At 43.5% G+C, this 19878-nt stretch overlaps 1 protein-coding gene across 1 annotated transcript in view; it reads left to right on the top strand.

The window, feature by feature from the left end:
• LOC306929041 (guanine nucleotide-binding protein G(i) subunit alpha-2) overlaps positions 1-19852 on the top strand; it is a 91906-nt gene extending 72054 nt beyond the window's left edge. Inside the window, exons 4-9 of the mRNA XM_079509386.1 lie at positions 5397-5557; positions 15972-16100; positions 17453-17582; positions 17733-17886; positions 18118-18335; positions 18864-19852. Coding sequence (XP_079365512.1) covers positions 5397-5557; positions 15972-16100; positions 17453-17582; positions 17733-17886; positions 18118-18308 — 765 coding nt within the window. The 3' untranslated portion in view covers positions 18309-18335; positions 18864-19852. The remainder of the gene's footprint in view (positions 1-5396; positions 5558-15971; positions 16101-17452; positions 17583-17732; positions 17887-18117; positions 18336-18863) is intronic.
• Positions 19853-19878: the final 26 nt, after the last annotated feature.

Below are 19878 nucleotides of genomic sequence, written 5' to 3'. Positions count from 1 at the left end.
ACCATTCAGGGCCCTCCATGCAAGAGCCTTCCACACTTTCAGGTCTTGCTCAGTTGAGTTGACCCTTGAGCCCAGGTACTTGAAGTCCTTGACTTCCTTCAGCACAGTGCCTCCTGTTGTTATCAGAGGTTGATGTTCCGGTGAGATGTTATAGGTGATAACCTCAGTTTTCTTGGCATTTAGCCTAAGGCCAACCTTGGCACACTCCAACTCCACTCTGTTCATAAGTTCCTGTGCTTGTTCCACATTGTCGGAGAGCAGGCTGATCGTCCGCTACTTTGGGGTGTCATCTCGACCTACTTGGTGTCAGAGTGAAGCCAAGTTCCTGCTCTCCTTCCACTGATGGCCTTCCTGAGTGCATAGTCCAGGACTATGAGGAAGGGGTCATTACTCCGGCCCGGATGTCAAACCCCTCGCTGTTGCCATCTGGGGTCACCAATCGTAGCGCATATCGTAGCAAACATATCCTCCACTCCCCATCGCAGTCACGTGCCATAAACCTTTTATAAAAGGAAAAGGTTGCGCTCAGCAAAAAGTCTATTTACTTCATTTAATAGAACATGCCACTCAACACAACTTTTTGCTGACCCGCCTTCATCGGTGTGTGAATAAATCTCATACAGTGCACGTGTGCGTGCGTGTGTGTGTATGAGTGTCGGGAGTGTCGTGTGTGTGTATGTGTATGAGTTCACCGCCCAGGGAGATTATACATCACTGAAATAGAATACCAATGATTACTCAGGGAAAGAGAGAGAAAAAGAAAATGTCTTTCTCTCTCTGTTGAACACGTCTTAGATTACCTCTCAAAGCGAACCGTCATATTCCAGCTTGTCACATTCCAAGTAAATTTGAATAAATTAAGCTTAATTTGATCACACACACGCATTTGCAGACAGAAGAGCAGACAATGTGTGCAGCTGCAGCATGACAAATCTTTCTTTCTCTTTCTTTCTTTCTTTTCTTTTCTTTCTTCTGTCACTGTCTGAGATGCAATGTCTGAGATGCAATAATATAGAATGCTAGATTTCCTTTGTAGATGCATGCAACTAAGAACATTAAATGTTCTTAGTTAAATTTTATTGCACACATAAAACTGTGAGTAGAGCATTTGTAGGATGTGTGTGTGTAATAATATTTTTAATGAGCCGTGGTCAAGTATTGCACTACGTCTCACTATTCCAAACACTTCATTTCTGGAAATGGCTTTGATTTATGAAGCGCTCACATGCTTGGTGTATTTCGCAACTGGCTTAGTTGGTATGGCTTGCACTGCTCAGCAGTTTGAACACAGCATAAGACTGTGTCATGAAACTGATGAATTAAACACTTAAGAAACCTAGCATCCCTGTTATTGTCCACAAGGACTTTTTGTGTAGAGCAGAGAAAGTACAGAGCCGACCTCGGTTAACTAAGTATTAGTTTACTACTGCAAGCATAGATGGTTTAAATAATTTCACAGCACATTACATATTGTAGCCAGGGGGATGTGATCAACATCAGCATTCAGGCATTGTTTCAGAAGTAACTCTGACTCGTTCCTGTGCTTATAAGGGTTATTATAGTTTTGCATTTTTCATTAGTTTTTGTTTTTGTTTGGACTTTTGTTTTCAATTCTACTTTAGTTTTGATTTGTTGAGTGGTGCAAACACTCCTATAGACAGCTATGTGTGTGGCTGTGTCCCTGGGTCCGTCCGTCTCTGGGTCCCTGGCTGTGTCCGTCCGTCCCAGGGTCCCTGGCTGTGTCCGAGCACGAAAATAGGCTGTAACTGTATATATGATGGTTTCAGCCTGTGGGTCTGGAACTCCCCCCCCCCCCCCCCACACACACACACACACACACACACACACACACACACAGAGTTGCACCACTCACTTCACACAGGTGTGATTTTTTTTTAAAGCAGGTTTGCTAGGTTAATTTATTTTCTTTAATGCATTAGACATGGGATGCATAGCAAGTGTTAGTTTCTAACAGCAAAAGGCTTAGTTTCTGTGTTGGTTGTAAACTTTTTAAAGTAATATCACCGTTTCAATATGAAAGACCGCCCAAAGGTCTTTGCACCCAGTTTTCTTTTTAAAGATATATTTTTTGTGGCTTTCGCCTTTATTTTCTTTTTCATAGAGGGATAGGTATACAGTAGGCTGACAGGAAATGGGGAGATAGAGATGGGGGGGTGACACGCAGTAAAGGCCGTCGGGATCGGGAGTCGAACCCGCGGCACACTGCCATACTGGATTACCAGCCAAGGTGCCCAGACGGCTACGCCAGCCGCCCGGGCCTTGCACCCAGTTTTAACCCATGCGTTGTATTTAGATGCCAGATCTCACGTGAAACTAGCAGCCCTCTCTCCTCATTTTCTTCCATGCTGTATGTGCTCACAAGCATACCTCCCTACCCACGCAACACAACCTTTTCAACAGTATCCTTTGATTTCATTTTTGGGGGTCTTTATTTATAGAGACGAGAGAGAGAGAGAGAGAGAGAGAGAGAGAGAGAGAGCCCATGTGTGACGGGGGACTGCCCATAAGTCATCCCGGCATCCCGTTAGTCAGACCTGCGTGGCCGGTTAAGACTCACCCGTGCTGTGGGTTAAAAATCACCTGTGGCTCCTGGCATGTGTGGCGGGTTACAACTAATCCGTGCTGCGATTTAAAAACCTGTGGCTTCCTGTGAGGTTAAGGTTAGGGTTTGGGATAGTATTAGTAATGGTCTGACTAACAGGAGGTCGGACCAATGACCCCAGGGACTTCATATTATTGAAAAATAGAAGTGCCTTGATTAAGTGCCACACCTTTACATCGTAGCAGTGCAGCATGGAGATGTTGCTCAGCGGGTGTGAGCAGGGACCTCTGTTCCAAGCTGTGTTGTTAGATCTTGGAGAATAACACCAGTGTTTTAAAAGATGCCATGTGATGTGTAAACGCTAAACGGACTTGGGTATGTGTGTCTGATTCATCATCTACTTGGCGCCTAACTCGAGACACTCATGTTTAAATCGATATACTGTAGCGAGCCTGCAGGAATGCCATCCTTCACTGTTATTGGATCAGCTGAGCGAGCCTCCCTCCCTCCAGTGAATGTGAACGCCTGCAGTTCTGTAGGTGTAGGGCAGGGGTTCTCAACGTTTTTGGCTGGGGACCCCCGAAAATGCTCTCTGGGTCTCGGGACCCCCGCCCCGCCCCCTCCCGACCCCCAATATAAATTGACTGCTACAATAACCTTAAACCATTTTGGGCGGGAACCCCTTTTGGTGTTTTAAGCATTGTTATAATTTAGCTATTTAAAAATAGCAGATCTACAAGCTCATAGCGCGCCACCGAGTGGCGCGCTACGAGCTTGTAGGTCTGCTATTTTTGAAAAATCGTGAAAAAAAAATTAAAAAACAAAATCTTTTTTTTTTTTTTTTTTTTGAAAATAATTTGGGGACCCCCTAAAATAATTTGGCGACCCCCCAAGGGGTCGCGACCCACGGGTTGAGAACCCCTGGTGTAGGGGATTGTATGTATGTGTACAGTTAAGTATGTGCAGGGTCTGACGTTAAGCTTTTTCCTTCTTGCCCAGCAGGGCAAGTCCTTATCCAATTCTCTGCCTAGGTTGTTTACCTTTGCCAGTGGTGCATCACATAGATTTCTCTCACAATATAGCCTACTTCTCAAATCCATTGCCTGTTGATTGTGTGTACAACAGTACAGAACATGTAGTTCTAGTTTTTCTTTAAAGAAAAACAAGCATCTATTATTGATTCCAAGTAATAGTTATTAGCTTAACTTATTTGAAGCATATGCATTGGACAGATAAAAGCAATATGGCAGAAACCTTTCCACCGCAGTATTGGCCATTTAAGACCGAGACTCCCAGTTGCCTGCAGAAGATCAGATTTTCCAATCAGAATCCCCTCCCCCCCTTTTTGTGTTGTAGTGCTTTCTCCTTTTGAAATGTTTTTTATCAGTGTTTTTTATCGCAGCATTTAATTGCTTCCACTTGACACGCACTAAAGTGTTGTTGACTTACTTCCAAATGGCCTCATCTAAATGATAAATCCCCCTGGCTTGGTTTGATCCTGCTCACAACTCTCTCCTTTTCTACTCCGTCCGTCTTTCTCTGCCTCCCTCCTTCTTGCCCTCTCTTGGAAATGCTACTGCTCATTAACCTACAGTACATGTTGCCACATGCAGGCAGGACCAGTCGTAGGTTAACCAACAGGTTATCTGTGTTGGCCAGCACGTGGGCAGCACAGAGGAGCGAAGGTGGAGGGCGTGTGTGGTTTGATTAAGCAGATGGGAGCATGTGGTGTATGTCTTTCTCATGCTCCCTGTGTCTTCTAGCGTCCCACTTGTGCTTGTTTACAAATAACGCCACATGATCCCTATCATCCTCTCTCTCTCTCTCTCTCTCTCTCTTTCTCTTATAGTCCAAAGCAAGCATGTCTTCATAGCAGACAGCACAGGCCTCTGGTGGGGTGGCAGGCCAATGAGTTACTCTTCCTCAGAGCAGTTGTAGCACTATGCCTGTTTCCTAATTAATCGCAAGAAGGCATTTGGAATGAGGCTGCTGTGGGACAAGGTATAAACTGGGCTTAATGGAGCAGGACAAGTATGTGTCCCTGTGAGAGGAGGATGTCTCCCCTTCTTAAGGAGGACCGGGATGATTGCTGTCTGCATAACATCCATCCATCCACTCTGAACCACTCAAACCCCAGGATCTGTAATGTGTGAGTGTAAGGGAAAGCTTTTGAAGGAAAATAGCAGATCGACAAGCTCACGCGCGTGTCAGAATCGCTGTGTGTGGGCCTGGGCTGTGGCGCAGCGGTCCAGGCACCTTGGCCGGTAGCCTGAGACTGGCAGTGTGCCGCGGGCTTGACTCCCGATCCCGACGGCCTTTACTGCATGTCACTCCCCCATCTCTCTCCCCCATTTCCTGTCAGCCTACTCTCTATAAAAAATATAAAATAAAAAGGCGAAAGCCGCAACAACAAAAAAGAGCGTGTGTGTGTGTGTGTGTGTGTGTGTGTGTGTGTGTGTGTGTGTGTGTGTGTGATTTATTGTACACAACTTTCATATCGACTCTGTCGGGTGAACACCATATCTCCAAAAGTGTTTTCCAGGATTCAAATAAAAAAAATAGTGCACCAGCTTTTGAGCTTGTAGATATGCAACTATTAATGCTTTTGTGTGACACTGTAGTATGATGAAGTAGGCAGTAGGGCAACCATTTACGTTTGTGTGTGTGTGTGTGTGTGTGTGTGTGTGTGTGTGTGTGTGTGTGTGTGTGTGTGTGTGTGTGTGTGTGTGTGTGTGTGTGTGTGTGTGTGTGTGTGTGTGTGTGTGTGTGTGTGTGTGTGTGTGTGTGTGTGTGTGTGTGTGTGTGTGTGTGTGTGTGTGTTTCTGCGTGTCAGGACGATGCCCGGCAGCTGTTTGCCCTGTCAGCAGCAGCCGAGGAGCAGGGCATCCTCCCAGAAGACCTGTCCAACGTCATCCAGAGGCTGTGGGCCGACGGCGGCGTCCAGGGCTGCTTCTCACGGAACCGCGAGTACCAGCTCAACGATTCAGCAGCCTAGTGAGTGTCTCTCTCTCTCTCTCTCTCTCTCTCTCTCTCTCTCTCTCTCTCTCTCTCTCATAATTTTATACACTTTTGGGCCAGAAATAAAGGTTGCCTACCCCTGCCTTCACACAATCCATGCCACCTGTTACAATAGAAACGCTGTGCAGGTGCCAGAGATAAGGGACAAATGAAAGAATAAATTACCGTGGGTGCATCCATGTGCACATCGCGTGCATGTCACACAAATCCACAAATTAAAACACTTTAATTGCCCTGGGTTATTTAATCCATTACATTATAGCGCCCATTCGATTTATAAACACGGACCCCTTTTCCGGACGGACCGGTTGTTGTTGTGAATGTGTGTGTAGCAGCTAACAATAGCCACACCACTCTAGAGTCGATCGACAACAACGGGAGGTAAGAATAAATCTATCGCGACTAGCGACTGGACCGCGGAGCGCCGTCTAACACAGGATCTTTTTTCATAATTAGACGGGATGATTTAGATCGCGAGTTATGAAAGTTTTAAGATTTTCGTTTTCATCAGCAAAATAGGGGAGGGAGTTTTTTGATGACGTCTCACTCTTGCGCAACACCGAGGATTGCCCATCAGGCGCTCCTGGGCTATGGAGCCATGCGATCCGTTCTCATATCAATAAACTTCGTCTTTTGGACAATACTTCGTCCTGGGCGTCGGGCGTGCATTACTAATAGAAAGGACAAAGAACTTCGTCCTGGGCGATGGGAGTGTTAACATGTGACTAACGTTTTCAAATAATTGTAGTGGAGTAAAAAGTACAATATTTGCCTCTGAGATGTTTTGGACAAATGCGGTTTCCACCCGACAGAGAGGATAGGATCTGGGAATGTGTGAGAATCTGACAACATTCTGACATTCATCGGTTTCCTCGGTTTTGGAAATTGTTCGGCTGTGCATTCCAAATTATTTAACCCATTAAACCATCATCAGGACGGACAATTTTGTCCTTGAAACGAAGAAGTTTGAGAACTAGTGATTTAGAAGGCATTTGTGGTATCAATCTCAGGTCTTAAGGGGTTAATGATGGACACTAGAACATTTTAGTTTGATGTCTGATGATGCAACACAAGTCTGCACTGTCCCAATAAACTGTGACATCTGTTTAGATAAGGATTCATTTGACCTGCTCTTTTTTTATAAATAAAAAAGAACATCCTACACAACATAGCTCAATTATTGTCTCCACCAGGCCGAAGGCATGGGGAGAGAGTATGTTTTGCACTCCGTCCGTGTGTGTGTGTGTCCTTCCGTCCGTCCGTCCTTCCTTCCGTCCGTCCGTTATCAGCTAATCTCCGGCACCATTGGCCCGATTTATGCCAAACTGTGCAGACACATGCCAACGACGAACCTCTGCCCCAAATATTCCTCAACGGCCTGTTATAGCGCCACCATGAGGCCGATTTAGGCAAAACACATTTCTGTAGATAACTCGTACACATTTTATCCATACATCACACAATTCGGTATACACTATCTCCATAGTCATGTGATCAACACAGATCTGCACAATTTCCCATCTTCCATCCTGATTGGCTAAGATTGGCTTCCAAAGCTCACATAATTGGTCCGTTTCGAACAAAATGCCACAAATCACAAACACAGTGTCCAATTTCCATCCAATTATACACGCACATTTCCACTAGGCCGAGGACGACATGCCACTATTTCTTTCCCAAATCAGCCTCACGGTGGCGCTATAACAGGCCAATTCCGTTTTTTACCTATAACTGCATCGACAACTTATGTATACGCACTCCCTAGAGGCCATGGAAAAACATTTTCCCTGCATCCCTCCACATCTGCCGGTTATAGCGCCACCATGAGGCCGATTTCTGCAAAACACATTGTTTATGTTAGTCGCACAGATTTCATCCAAATCTCACGCAAATCGGTACGGTACACATGATCTCTGTAGTCATGTGATCAAGACGAGTCTGTTGGATTTCTCAGATTCTACACTGATTGGCTAACATTGCCTTCCAAAGTATTCAGGAGTAGCCCGTTTTGTACAAAATGCTTAATTAATCGAGTTTCTCCCATGCTTGTGCAGTATTACTGTGTATTCCTTTTTAACCACTTCAGCCCCAGCCATGCAGTATACAACTTAATCGTGCAACAGCAGTGTTTTAAAAATGTATATTTTTTATTGTGGGACTGCAATTTGAACCAATTCGGTAGAATGGCTCATATATCACATATATGAACCTGTCCTGAATGTTGCATATATGCAGCATATATTATGCATATACTTGCCATATATTGGCATATATGTTCATATATTTAAAAAGAAAAACACCATAGCACCACTCCTTTATCCTTGGCCCACTCCCTTTTCCCCCTCTAGAATATAGATATCTTGGCCTGTAACGTTGGCCTGTTATGATATGCCAAGTAATGAACAGGGAGTGCTACGGTTCAAGTGGTTAAACCGGAGATATATTTCAGAAGATCCTCCTGTAGGAGGCCTAGTGAAAAGGTTGTTTTGAATGCAAGCCATGTCCCTTCAATATCTTAAGGGGATTAAAAGATCAAGCCATGTGGGTGCTGCTGTGTGTTCTTGCTTCATTGAGAAACCAATTTCTTTTGAAATAGTGAGCTTGGGGAGTCTGGAAATCTCCCTCTTTCTATCCAAGGATTTTGTTATGCCTAATTTCCTGCCGAATCAATTTTTGATGATAGGAACTGTTTCCCGAGATAACTGAATCGATCCAATTTGCTGAAACTAAAGCGCACACATCCTGTTTACAGTGTCATGCATGATGGTTAGAGAGTGCCTGGTAAAAGAAACAGATTATTGTGTTTAATTGTTGAATTCATAGCGCTTATAATTACCGTGGTTTCCCAGGGGGCAACCTGACTATAGTAATTGCCTTGCCCGAATGTATTTATTTTTGTATTTATTATTCATTCATTCATTCATTCATACATTCCGTATAAACCCTTTTGGGGTCCCTGTGACGTCATGTGTGTCAAAACATCATCACCAATAGTGATGATGTATTTATACTACAAAGACTGTGAGGCTGAAACGTCGTATTCTTTCTGCCTGCCTGTCGCTGAATAAAAGTTTGGAGCATCTTAAAGTGAGTTGTGAGCCCTGCTTCTTTCGATGATGTATTGACCCACATGACGTCACAGGGACAGGTATGGTGATTCACCATACTTCATCATCATCATCATACTGTAGGCGTCTTATGCTCAAAGCTAGCAAGTTCAATGAAAACGTCTTACTGCTTATAAGGCTCCCCTGATATATGCAATGAATGAGGCTGAGAGTAATTGAAAAGACTGCACTGTCAATGTTCAATTCATGCTGATAAGAGAACGATGTCTTTGGATAGATAGTCTGCTGTGTGTGTGTGTGTGTGTGTGTGTGTGTGTGTGTGTGTGTGTGTGTGTGTGTGTGTGTGTGTGTGTGTGTGTGTGTGTGTGTGTGGAGGGAGCACCTTATTTTCAGCGCACTTCCGTTGCACAGACTGTAGTGTGAGGCAACAGTGCGTCTCAAGAGACTAATGTGTCTGAGTGAAAACTATTTCACTATTCTGTTTCACTTTGTGGCTTCACGCTGGGGGACCATTCCTGTTGCTAAGCCGTGATTACATGCTTTATTCCCCCTGATGCACATTTTCATTACCATTTCATTGCGCCATTTTCTTTGTCAGATATTGTTGTTCTAATGTAATGGTGAAAGGAAATGACAGAAGAGCGTGAGGTCATTGTGCTACGCTGCTGATATGAGCCGGTGAGGGGCTATTATCACCTCATGGGCCTGTGGGACGCGTTCCATCACTCCAGATGGAAACTCGGAGAAAACAGAAAGCCTCGTCCCTGACTAGAGCACAATGTGTCATAGTTACACTGTAATGCCTGCAGAATGTGGTCCAACATTTTACTGTCTCATAAGTCACTGCTTCACAAAGAGGCATCCGGAGAGGGACCACCAGGGGTCCTTGAGGGGGTACCAAGGGTTTGCCCAGCAAAATGAGGAACAGATTAAATACTATATGTTGTTTTTCAACATATTTTTGGGGGTTTTGACAGATGTTGACAAAGCCCAATCCCAAATGCCAATCCCATTTGGTGCTTTTCCACTGCATGTGCATGGTACGGTACACAGCTTCACCACCTGTTCGCAGTTCTATTTTATCCATCTTCTCTCAAAGCTAACAACCAAGAAAGACTAAGTGTACTCTATGTCAAAGCTATTAAAGCTTTTTTTTCCACAGAAGCACAGACAAACCTCCGTGTTTACCAACGATCAGAGGATCGATCTAGCTCAGTCGGTAGAGATCTCACCTTTGCACCACATCCTGGGCACCGCCAACCCAGCGTATGAGTAGCGCTGCTTGGGTCATATGTCATGGGTCTTGGGTGCAAGTCATGTGTTAAGTACTGTGAGCTGATGGTAGGTGTTGCATATCAGCAATCCATCTCCCTGGGGTCTAGAGCATTGAAACAGGGATAGACACCCGCATTCTTGGCTGATACCGACAATAAGCCTTTCCGTATACTTAGTGTACTTACTGTTTTTGTAGATGTCAGATACAGTATGATTTCCCAGTGATTCTTAGAATTTGCGTAGCTGACCAAAGGTTGTTATGGTTTATTAAGTCGTCTAACCGAGCCAATTTTGGCCATTTAATACTTCGGTTTCAACCATAATTCAACCCATAAATAGCATCATAGTATATTATGTAACACAAATGAAATACGGCCAAGCACCTTACCCTCTTATTGTAAGCCTACCAGATTCAGTTAATCTTTCAGGCTTGGCTTCCATATCAAAATGTCAAATGAAGTGATGTGCCAATATCAGATTTTATGGACTACAAAGGTATGTCTAAACCTTTCTCTCTAGAGTCTATAGCGATTATACTTGTCAAACAAAATTACATCCTGAAGTAGTCAAGCAATGGTTTTAATAATATCCCACACCCACTCTGACTTAACACAGGATTACATCCAGTTGCAGCACTTTATTATACAACGTGGTGTTTTTCATGATGTGATTGAACACTACGTTGAGAGATTGGCAGAAAATCCCTCAAACCTTTGACATTCAAGCTTTGTCTTAGTTCTGCCTCAGGGCCATGTGACGACTATCTATGACAGCTGATCCCAGGCCAGTCTCTCGCAGGTGTCTGTCACTCTGTCACTACTGCTGCAGTAGCGTGCAGCTTTGTTGTAGGTAGCCTACTTAAGGTAGGGTAAGTGATATTTTTTGTTAAAACAAAAAAAGCACTATATTCTGTTAGTAATCATTACTTCTCTTTAATAAACAGAAAATGCATCTTCAGGTGGGAGGCCACATTTCAGCTCATCAGGAGAGAGTGTCCATTTATCAGCATCAATGTTATAGTGCTCCAATTCAAATTATTTTCTGCTCATTTATTTGTGTCATCACAATTTCACTTGTTTATCCTGTATCCTGTGTGAGTTCTCTCTACTGATTGGATCACATTGGTATCCGGACCGGACTTGAAAATTCATTTTCTGTTTTCTGGAAAGCTGGAGAGACGGGAAGACTCCTGTTTCAACACTCTATAGCAATGACTACTATCAGAATATAGCTATGTGAGATGGAGGATGACTGATTTAAGCAGTCACACCTGGCCTGAGTCAAACTAGAACTGGACTCAGAGCTGGGTGTGGCTGCGCACCTGTTGTGCATCCATCTCACAAGCTATTTAGCATTTATTTTAATTTTTAACCCAAAAATATCACTTACCCTACCTTTTTAAGGAAAACACCCCCCAGATGCATAGCTATCAACCTGCCTGTTCCACAGTGAGAGAGTGTTCTCCTCTTTGCAGTCTGTGCGTGTCCCCAATGGAATCATTAAAACTGAACGTGCACTGCTGAAAAGTGAGTTTCAGAATCGGTTTTGAGTGAAAGATCAAACACGTTTCAGAAGCCATTGTCAAGTTATTCGGGATTTTTTCAGAAACCTTTTTGCCCAAACTTGAAAAACGGCTTAGCCGACAGGGGGAACTGTGGTCAACTCAATAAGGCAACTTCTTTCCTCTTTTGTTCCTTTTTAATTGGAAATAAGTTGTGGTACAGTAGGTATAGTAGTAGTAGGTTGAAAACCTTAAACAGAGAAAAAGACAAAAACAAAATACAAGCTGTCATTAACTATGTAAGGTCATTCATAATCAAACAAAATAAACTGAAATTCACTCATTTCAATCATATAACCAGGGTTACTAATGTAACCTTCAGCTCTGAATCACTACTCTCTTCAGTAATTCAAATAAACAGGTTGTTTTAACTCATATCATCTACAATATTCAATTCAAAATCATAATTCGACTAAGCAAGCCTATATGCGACATAAATCAAACATAATTATAGCAGTTTAAATGTGGTCTAGCACAAAACATAAGTAACTTGCATCAAACTTTAAGCAATAAAATAAACAGCAATGCAGAAACACTTATCGCACCAGTGGCATTCCCCTTGATGGCTTGACAGGTTTCAGTCTTCCCAGCTCCAATGTTTGGTTAGTCTTTCAGTTGTTCTGCTGTTCTCTCCATGCAGTGTTCACCACTGATGCTGCTTTTCATACTGAACAAACACTTCCTGTTTTCTGAGCCTCTCCCAAGGGGCCAGTGAGGCTATTCAACGTTGAAGCTCTGGGCCCTAGTGGTAGGAGGAGGGACTACAGGCGGACCCGTGGATTCATGACCGGGAAACCCCTTGCAGCTGGGCTTTAACATTGAGCGCTCTGTTGCATTTCCGCATTTGACCACCAAAATTTGGTGGTCAAATGCGGAAGTAGACGTTCTGAGACGGTACTTCCGGCAGTCTTCCGGGTGCTTCAAAACGCCACTGAGCAACTTCCACTGACATGAATAGCTGGGGGGGGCGGAGCTTCGCGCCAGTTCAGTCTCTATCCTTTTATATACTCTATGGCCTCTCCCCAATCAGTGATTGCCACCAGGTGATCTCAGTGATTGACAGCAATAATTGACACCAATGATTGATGCCAATTAGGCCAATTAGGGGTTTTGACAGCACAGCCATAGGCGCGATTCATACTCCTATTTTAGAGCCGAATAAAAGTCGGTTCGGCTCTGTAGAGCCTACAATGTGACGTCATTTGAGGTTCGGGGGGGCGGGTACCGTCCTAAAGTCGGCGCTTCGGTGCTACTGAAAATTTCTGACGAGCCGAAATCATTTCGGCACTACAGCGCCGAAACAGCGGTAAAATAGTATGAATATGAATCGGCCCATAATCGGCTCGCTTTTTCTTTTTTCTCCCGTGATTGTCTTGTTTGTTTAACCGAGGAAGAGAGAAGACTCCCAAAACGTCACCGTGGTGCTTTTCACACACTTTCATTTTCAATTGCAGCGTTTTCAGTATACGTAAATAAATAAATATAAAGTTTCCCTGCGAGCTTGTACTTCTACTATTTGGCAACGTGCACGGCAGTGTGAGCAAACATTGCCCAATCAGGCCCCTGACCCAACTCGAGTTTGACACGCCTGTTGACCACACAGTCACAATGTCATCATGCCCGGTTCCATTCCGTCTGGAGACGAGTGTGTTGCATGTCCTTCCCTGTCTCTGCCTGCAGTTTCCTGTCTCTCTAGTACTGTCCTGTCTAAATAAAGCCAAAGAAATGACTGGAAAGAAGAAGTTGGTCTCTGTGACAAAGGAAATGGTCAATCGTTTGGCTGGGGGGGGGGGGGGGGGGGGGGGGGGGGGGCTTCTAGCTAAGAATACCTTGAATAATCACAGTTACATCATTTTGTTTATGGTGGGTGTAATAAACAGGAAGATCATTAAATCAATCAATTTGTCCTCCTTAAGGCAGAAATACAACTTTATATTGGCCGTAGTTACAATTTTATATACTATAAATATATACTATATAAGTGTGCTAGATTAATGAGTGAATGAATGGTTTAGTGCTTAATAGCCTTCGTCAGACAGGCAAGTAGAGGCAGAACCATGCGAATAAGCAGCATTGTATACTTGTATACCAGCACCAGAACGTGAGACAACAGATTGATTACAGTGTCAGAGAGCCAGCAGCAGGTATTTGTTCTTTCTTGCCTGTGTAAGAACGAAGTGTGGGGTATTTGTTTTCAGAGGTGCCATCCTTCAGATGAGACCGTAGCCACATTCTGTCTGTTGTCGCTACAGGCAGCGGTTGGTACAGTACAAATTTGTCACTGTAAACTTCAAGGCTGGAAAGGAAACCTCATATCTCCAACATGTTGCTTTTCAGGAAATGGAATGAATTACCTGTGTTCCAATGGATACAATGCAGATATTATTGTGACTACTATGAAAACCTGAATTTCCCATCAGTCACACCTCCATATATGTAAACACTTCGTGACATCACGCCTCCATATATGGTCACGCCTTGTGACATCACGCCTCCATATATGGTCACGCCTCGTGACATCACGCCTCCATATATGCCTGGTCATGCCTCGTGACATCACGCCTCTATCTCCATATATGGAGCTGACCTGTTCTGACATTCCATATGATGATCTACCCCACCCGTCCTTCCTCTTCGATGTCTCCCTTTTGACTGATACATGTCCATTGAAATTCTATAGACGGGCCTGGCCCAAAGTTATTAGTGCAGCCACGCCCGGCTAGAGTTCTCAACAGGCCCGGAAATTAAGGCCCGGCCTTACCTTGGCCCTCATCAAACCCTGTACACTCAAGACACGCTCCATATATGGCCAGTACAGAACTCATTCCATATATTGATCTGCCCCCCCCCCCCCCCATGCCAAAGCACCAACACTCGCCCAGCAGTCTGCCGTCACCCAGGCGGATGTGTGCACGCGACCTCGCCCTTTAGGTTGCTTCTCGCCGTCAGGGCATCATACTGGTATAGTCATAAACTCTGGTTTATATTATATTATAAAGCCCACAAACACACACTCCTTTCACATAGTATTAGTACAAGCTCACAATGGGTCACAGTGCAACGCGCTGTGAGCTTGTAAATCGGCTGTTTGTGCTACCATTGTGTGACTTTTTGTGTCCGGATAGTTGGACCACAAGTTCATGGGTTCGATCCCGGGCACCGCCAACTCAGCGAATGAGTAGCACGGCTTGGTGCAGCAAGTCGTGCGGGAAGTACTGGGAGCTGATGGTAGGTGTGGCGCTCCACCTCAGCAATCCATCTCCCAGGGGTCTAGCGCATTTTAACGGGGATAGACTCCCGCGTGATACCGACAATCCCGACCTACTTATTCTTGTTGAAAGTTGAAATTTGGAGAGACAAGGTTTCTGCCTGACAGCAATGACTTGCTAATGACCAAACCTTCCTCTGCCAGCCAAGGACACCCTGGCAGGTGGACGTCACACTAATGGTTTCCGTATCCTTATGACTTTCCTCCCCATGAGTCATGACATAGCCTTATGACTTTCCTCCACATGAGTCATGACATAAGTAGTAGTGTAATCTGTGTGCAGATACTAGTGTAAACCGGTTCCCAAATCGTTTTAGCTGAAGACCCAAAAGATAAATCAGATGTTTGCCCTAGGCTGGGACCCAAACTAGTGACAATAGCAATACTACATGCTCACAACGCTTTCACTACTTCTACATTTGTTTTCAAATTTAGGGAATTTCTTAGATTATATTTTTTATTTCATTCATGAAATTATTTTTGATAAATGTTTGAGGAAACAGTGCTGTAAACTGTGGAATCGGTGTGGGATTACCCATGCACGACCCATGCCAGAATTTGGGGTTCGATGCCAATTCCAATTTTGGAGAGTCTTAGACCTGTTTTGGCTGATATTTGGTCAACATGTGCAAAATGTGTCAATGTGAAAATCTTGTATGATTTGTATTTGAGAACATTGCCTGATAAGCAAAATAAATAAACACAAATAACTTTTATATCAAAACAAAAACAGCAAGAATACATTAACTAAACAATGTCAAAAGCTTGTACAAGGAAAGGAAAAATTAGCTGCAAAATCTGGCCTGGGCCATGGCTCAGCGGTCCAGGGCCGTGGCTCAGCGGTCCAGGCACCTTGGCCGGTAGCCCAAGTCTGGCAGTGTGCCGCGGGTTCGACTCCCGATCCCGACCACCTTTACTGCATGTCACCCCCCCATCTCTCTCCCCATTTCCTGTCAGCCTACTGTCTGTCCCTCTATAAAAAAAGATATATAAAATAAAGGCGAAAGCCACTGTGCGCCTACTTTTCTCTTCCGTTTTCTTCATGCTACCTAAGGATACATAGTGATTATTAATGAGACAAAAATCTAATTGAGAAAAAGATTAGTGTTTTTGGTAAATATTAAAATGCTTTAAAAGTCAAATCTGTCGGGCGCTATGTAGAGTGCCACACTGTATAATAATTATATTAAGCAAGTGTGTCTGTGTTTTCCCCACCAGTTACCTGAACGACCTGGAGAGGATAGCCAAGGCAGACTACATCCCCACACAGCAAGATGTGCTGCGGACCAGAGTCAAAACCACCGGCATCGTGGAGACACATTTCACCTTCAAGGACCTACACTTCAAGTGAGATCATGCTTCCACTCCATGTCTCCATGTCTACTACTGTGTGATCGCAACATACCAACCCTGTGTTAGCTTAGTGTTACCTCACATGCAAACAAGGATATCGTCCATGTTGGCCCTAAACATTGTCCGAAACAGTCATTTTTCTTGCTATTTCGCTATGTTTGAATGACAAAGTAGAGTATTAATTTACCAAAAGAATGTTGAAATATGGAAATAAAAAGTTTCGGTAATACTTGCTATGCATCCTATGTTTATAACTCATTATGAACACAAGGTTTCTGCCCAACATTGACGATATGTTGTGACGATATGTCATTGAAGTGATCAGCATATTATAATCCTACCAAGGTGTTTCGTGGCACCAATTTCTAGCTGAACTTTTCTGAGGATTCAGCTTGTCTTCCTCGAGATATTGTAAATAACCTTGTTTTGTCTGTGTGACTATCTCTTTGACTACTATTAATGGTATTTTGTGCACCGCGTTTTTGACATCTGAACGTCCGGGCCAAAAAATGAGAAAAATGCATATACAGCATATTATAGAGTGCTATGTCTACATAAAATGCTATCCAAGTTACATAAGTTGAGCCTTTGCATACGCCTGTAACGGAAGTTATGGGGCTTAATCAAAGGGGGGGTCCTTGAAATAAAAAAGGTTAAAGAAATTATGTTATGTAGACGTATTGTGAGCTTGTAGATTCTGTAGCTATTTTCTGCATGTTTTCAGCAGAATACAGATGCTGGGGTATAAGTGGCTGCCTACTGTCTACTGGTGTCTTTGGCATGTCACTGCAGTAATGAACTGGCAAAGAAAAAGCTGCATTTTGTTCATAATAGGGCTGCAACTATCAATGGTTTTCTTAGCGATTACTTTTTTTTTTTTATCAAAAAGTTAACCGAGAAATAGACTACATGAATAAGTCATCCACCATCCCAGTCAACAATGTGTCTCCACTCAGTCTGGCATCAGGCTGTCCGTTACCACGGCAACTGCACCGTGCCTAAATGCCAACATAAATGCAAGGGAAGATGACTAAGTGCATAGAGGACCCTGCTGCTCTGCAGTGACAGATGTATAGTACAGTAAGCCAGACACGAGTGTCAAGATGTTGACCTTCAATCTGCGACTCTGCGTTGCCTCTCAGCCCTCACCATAGTGTTTGGCTGGTGGACCCGTAATGGGCCATTTGTATACTCTCAGAGTTACATACCTGTGAGGAGTGGGACTTCCTCAAAGAACCCTGAACCTTGAAGGTCCCTGGACCCCACTTTGAGAACCACTTTTATAGAATCTAGATTTGCGAGTTCTTCGTTGTGACAACTGTGTGTGTGTGTGTGTGTGCACGCAGGATGTTTGATGTGGGAGGCCAGCGCTCAGAGAGGAAGAAGTGGATCCATTGCTTCGAGGGAGTGACGGCCATCATCTTCTGCGTGGCCATGAGTGCTTATGACCTGGCTCTGGCAGAGGATGAGGAGATGGTGAGTCTGCCACTACACTACATTTATTCAACTCAAGTGCTCTTCAATCTGACTGAAGAGCTGCATAACTCGAAGGCTAAAAGTCAGGGCTAAAATGAAATAACTACAACAACAACACATTTTTACATTTTCCTGTCTGTCCCTCCCCAGAACCGTATGCATGAGAGCATGAAGCTGTTTGACTCCATCTGCAACAACAAGTGGTTCACGGAGACCTCCATCATCCTCTTCCTCAACAAGAAGGACCTGTTTGAGGAGAAGATCCCCCGCAGCCCGCTGACCATCTGCTTCCCTGAGTACACCGGTGAGAGCAGGACAGGGCCGTCATTTGGACTCCCAGGGCATGGCGAATGCCACCTCCCACCCCCTAGTCACAGTGTAGAGAGTAGACCATGTGGTACACGCCCTAAACAAACTCAGCTATCTGGTTGAAGGAGGCTGAGTCATATCATCCGCACACCAAGTTCTGTTCATCCACCAACTGTGTAAGACCAAACCAAATAACACTAACCTCTCTCGTCTCGGTCCCTGGCAGGCCCTAATAAGTACGAGGAGGCCCAAGCCTACATCCAGACCAAGTTCGAGGACCTGAACAAGAAGAAGGACACCAAGGAGATCTACACCCACTTCACCTGCGCCACCGACACCAAGAACGTGCAGTTCGTCTTCGACGCCGTCACAGACGTCATCATCAAGAACAACCTGAAGGACTGTGGACTCTTCTAGACTGGAGTTTGAGGAGGAAGAGTCAAGGTGAGCTCAACCACACCAACCAAGCCTAGCGTCCCTATTCTGGTGGTGAAAATGGCATACTGCAGTGGTTCTCAATTGATATGTATCTGGCCGTGGACCCCCCCCCCCCCCATCTGCAGGGGGAGACCCCCAGAAGAGAAGATTTGTTCAAAATCTTCCAAACATTTATAAGGTTTTTCAAAAATAGCAGATGAACAAGCTCACAGCGTGTCATTCAAGTGCCCCGTTGCGTGCTTGTACTTCTGCTAATCTTGAATAGCCAGTGGTTAGTGGTTAAAATGATAGTGAAGTGACCCCCACAACCAAACATAAAATGATTAGTTCTACTGCATCTCTTCTCCACTCTTCCTCCCTAACATTTTAGTCTAGTTTTTATTTGTTGACAAAATTGTCAATATATTTAGTCTTATATATCATGGCTTTAGTTTTTTTTAGTATGTCAGTGAAAAAAGGTAGTCGATGAACACTTTGTCATAATTTTAGTCTACATAATTAACACTGCTGTTGTCATTGTTTATGTCCCCCCAGATTACTTGAACAGTTCTAGTCACCAGACAGACAGAAGGGGGAACACACACATCATGAATGACTGCACTGGCCAACCACCATTTCTGCTTTGATCCGCTTTTTATAAAGACACCCAAGAGACTGAGAGAACTCCACGAGCCTTGCAGAATTTCAATGATCGCTGATCCTGTTTGCTCGTATTGTTAACTTGTTAACATTGGGCTATGACCACAAATCAACATTTGTTATTGTATTTTTGTTTTGTTTGTTTGTTTTTTTGTTCTGTTATCTTTGTTTATTTTCAATTACTAGAGGAGGTAAAGGAAAACTTTTTATATAAATGCATTCATTTTACTTTAGAGATTCTGATGTGCAAATTATTAAACCTTTTAATCGCATACAGTACAGCTTATTTTTTAAGAAAAGAAGCACAGGCATGGACATAGAATGATTGAAAAAGGAAAGTGCTTTTTTATAATGTTTACATAAGTTCCTCATTCATAGCCAAACCGCATTTTGTCCTGCATGACTCGAGATGGCAAATATTTAGCTGTGTAATCTGCACAAAATGATCTTAACATTCCAACAAAATTTAATTTAAAAACAAAATAATGAAAAAAAAATCTAAAAAGTTGAAAACAAAAAAAGTTGCTTCACAACCAGGGGGAAAGTATGAAGATTCTAACTGATATTTAAAGTATGTATGTACCTAACATTCTATAGCATTTTATAGTGTCAATTTATATGTCTGTCGCAGTATGTTTGTGCCTTCACTTCAGTTTACAAACAATTCCTAGATATGCTTTTATCAGTAGCCTGTTTGACCTACTGTTTGACCTACTGTGCGCCTACTTTTCTCTTCCGTTTTCTTCATGCCACATAAGGATACATAGTGATTATTAATGAGACAAAAATCTAATTGAGAAAAAGATTAGTGTTTTTGGTAAATATTATAATGCTTTCAAGTCCTATATTATGATTTAATTTAAATAAAAGTAGAGATCACCTGACTCCTGAACATCATTTTCTTCTCCAG

This window comes from Electrona antarctica, assembly GCF_951216825.1.
Source record: "Electrona antarctica genome assembly, chromosome: 9".
In the NCBI taxonomy this organism is placed as follows: domain Eukaryota; kingdom Metazoa; phylum Chordata; class Actinopteri; order Myctophiformes; family Myctophidae; genus Electrona; species Electrona antarctica.
The sequence above is the reverse complement of the archived record's forward strand: the minus strand, read 5'-3'. Positions and strand labels throughout refer to the sequence as shown.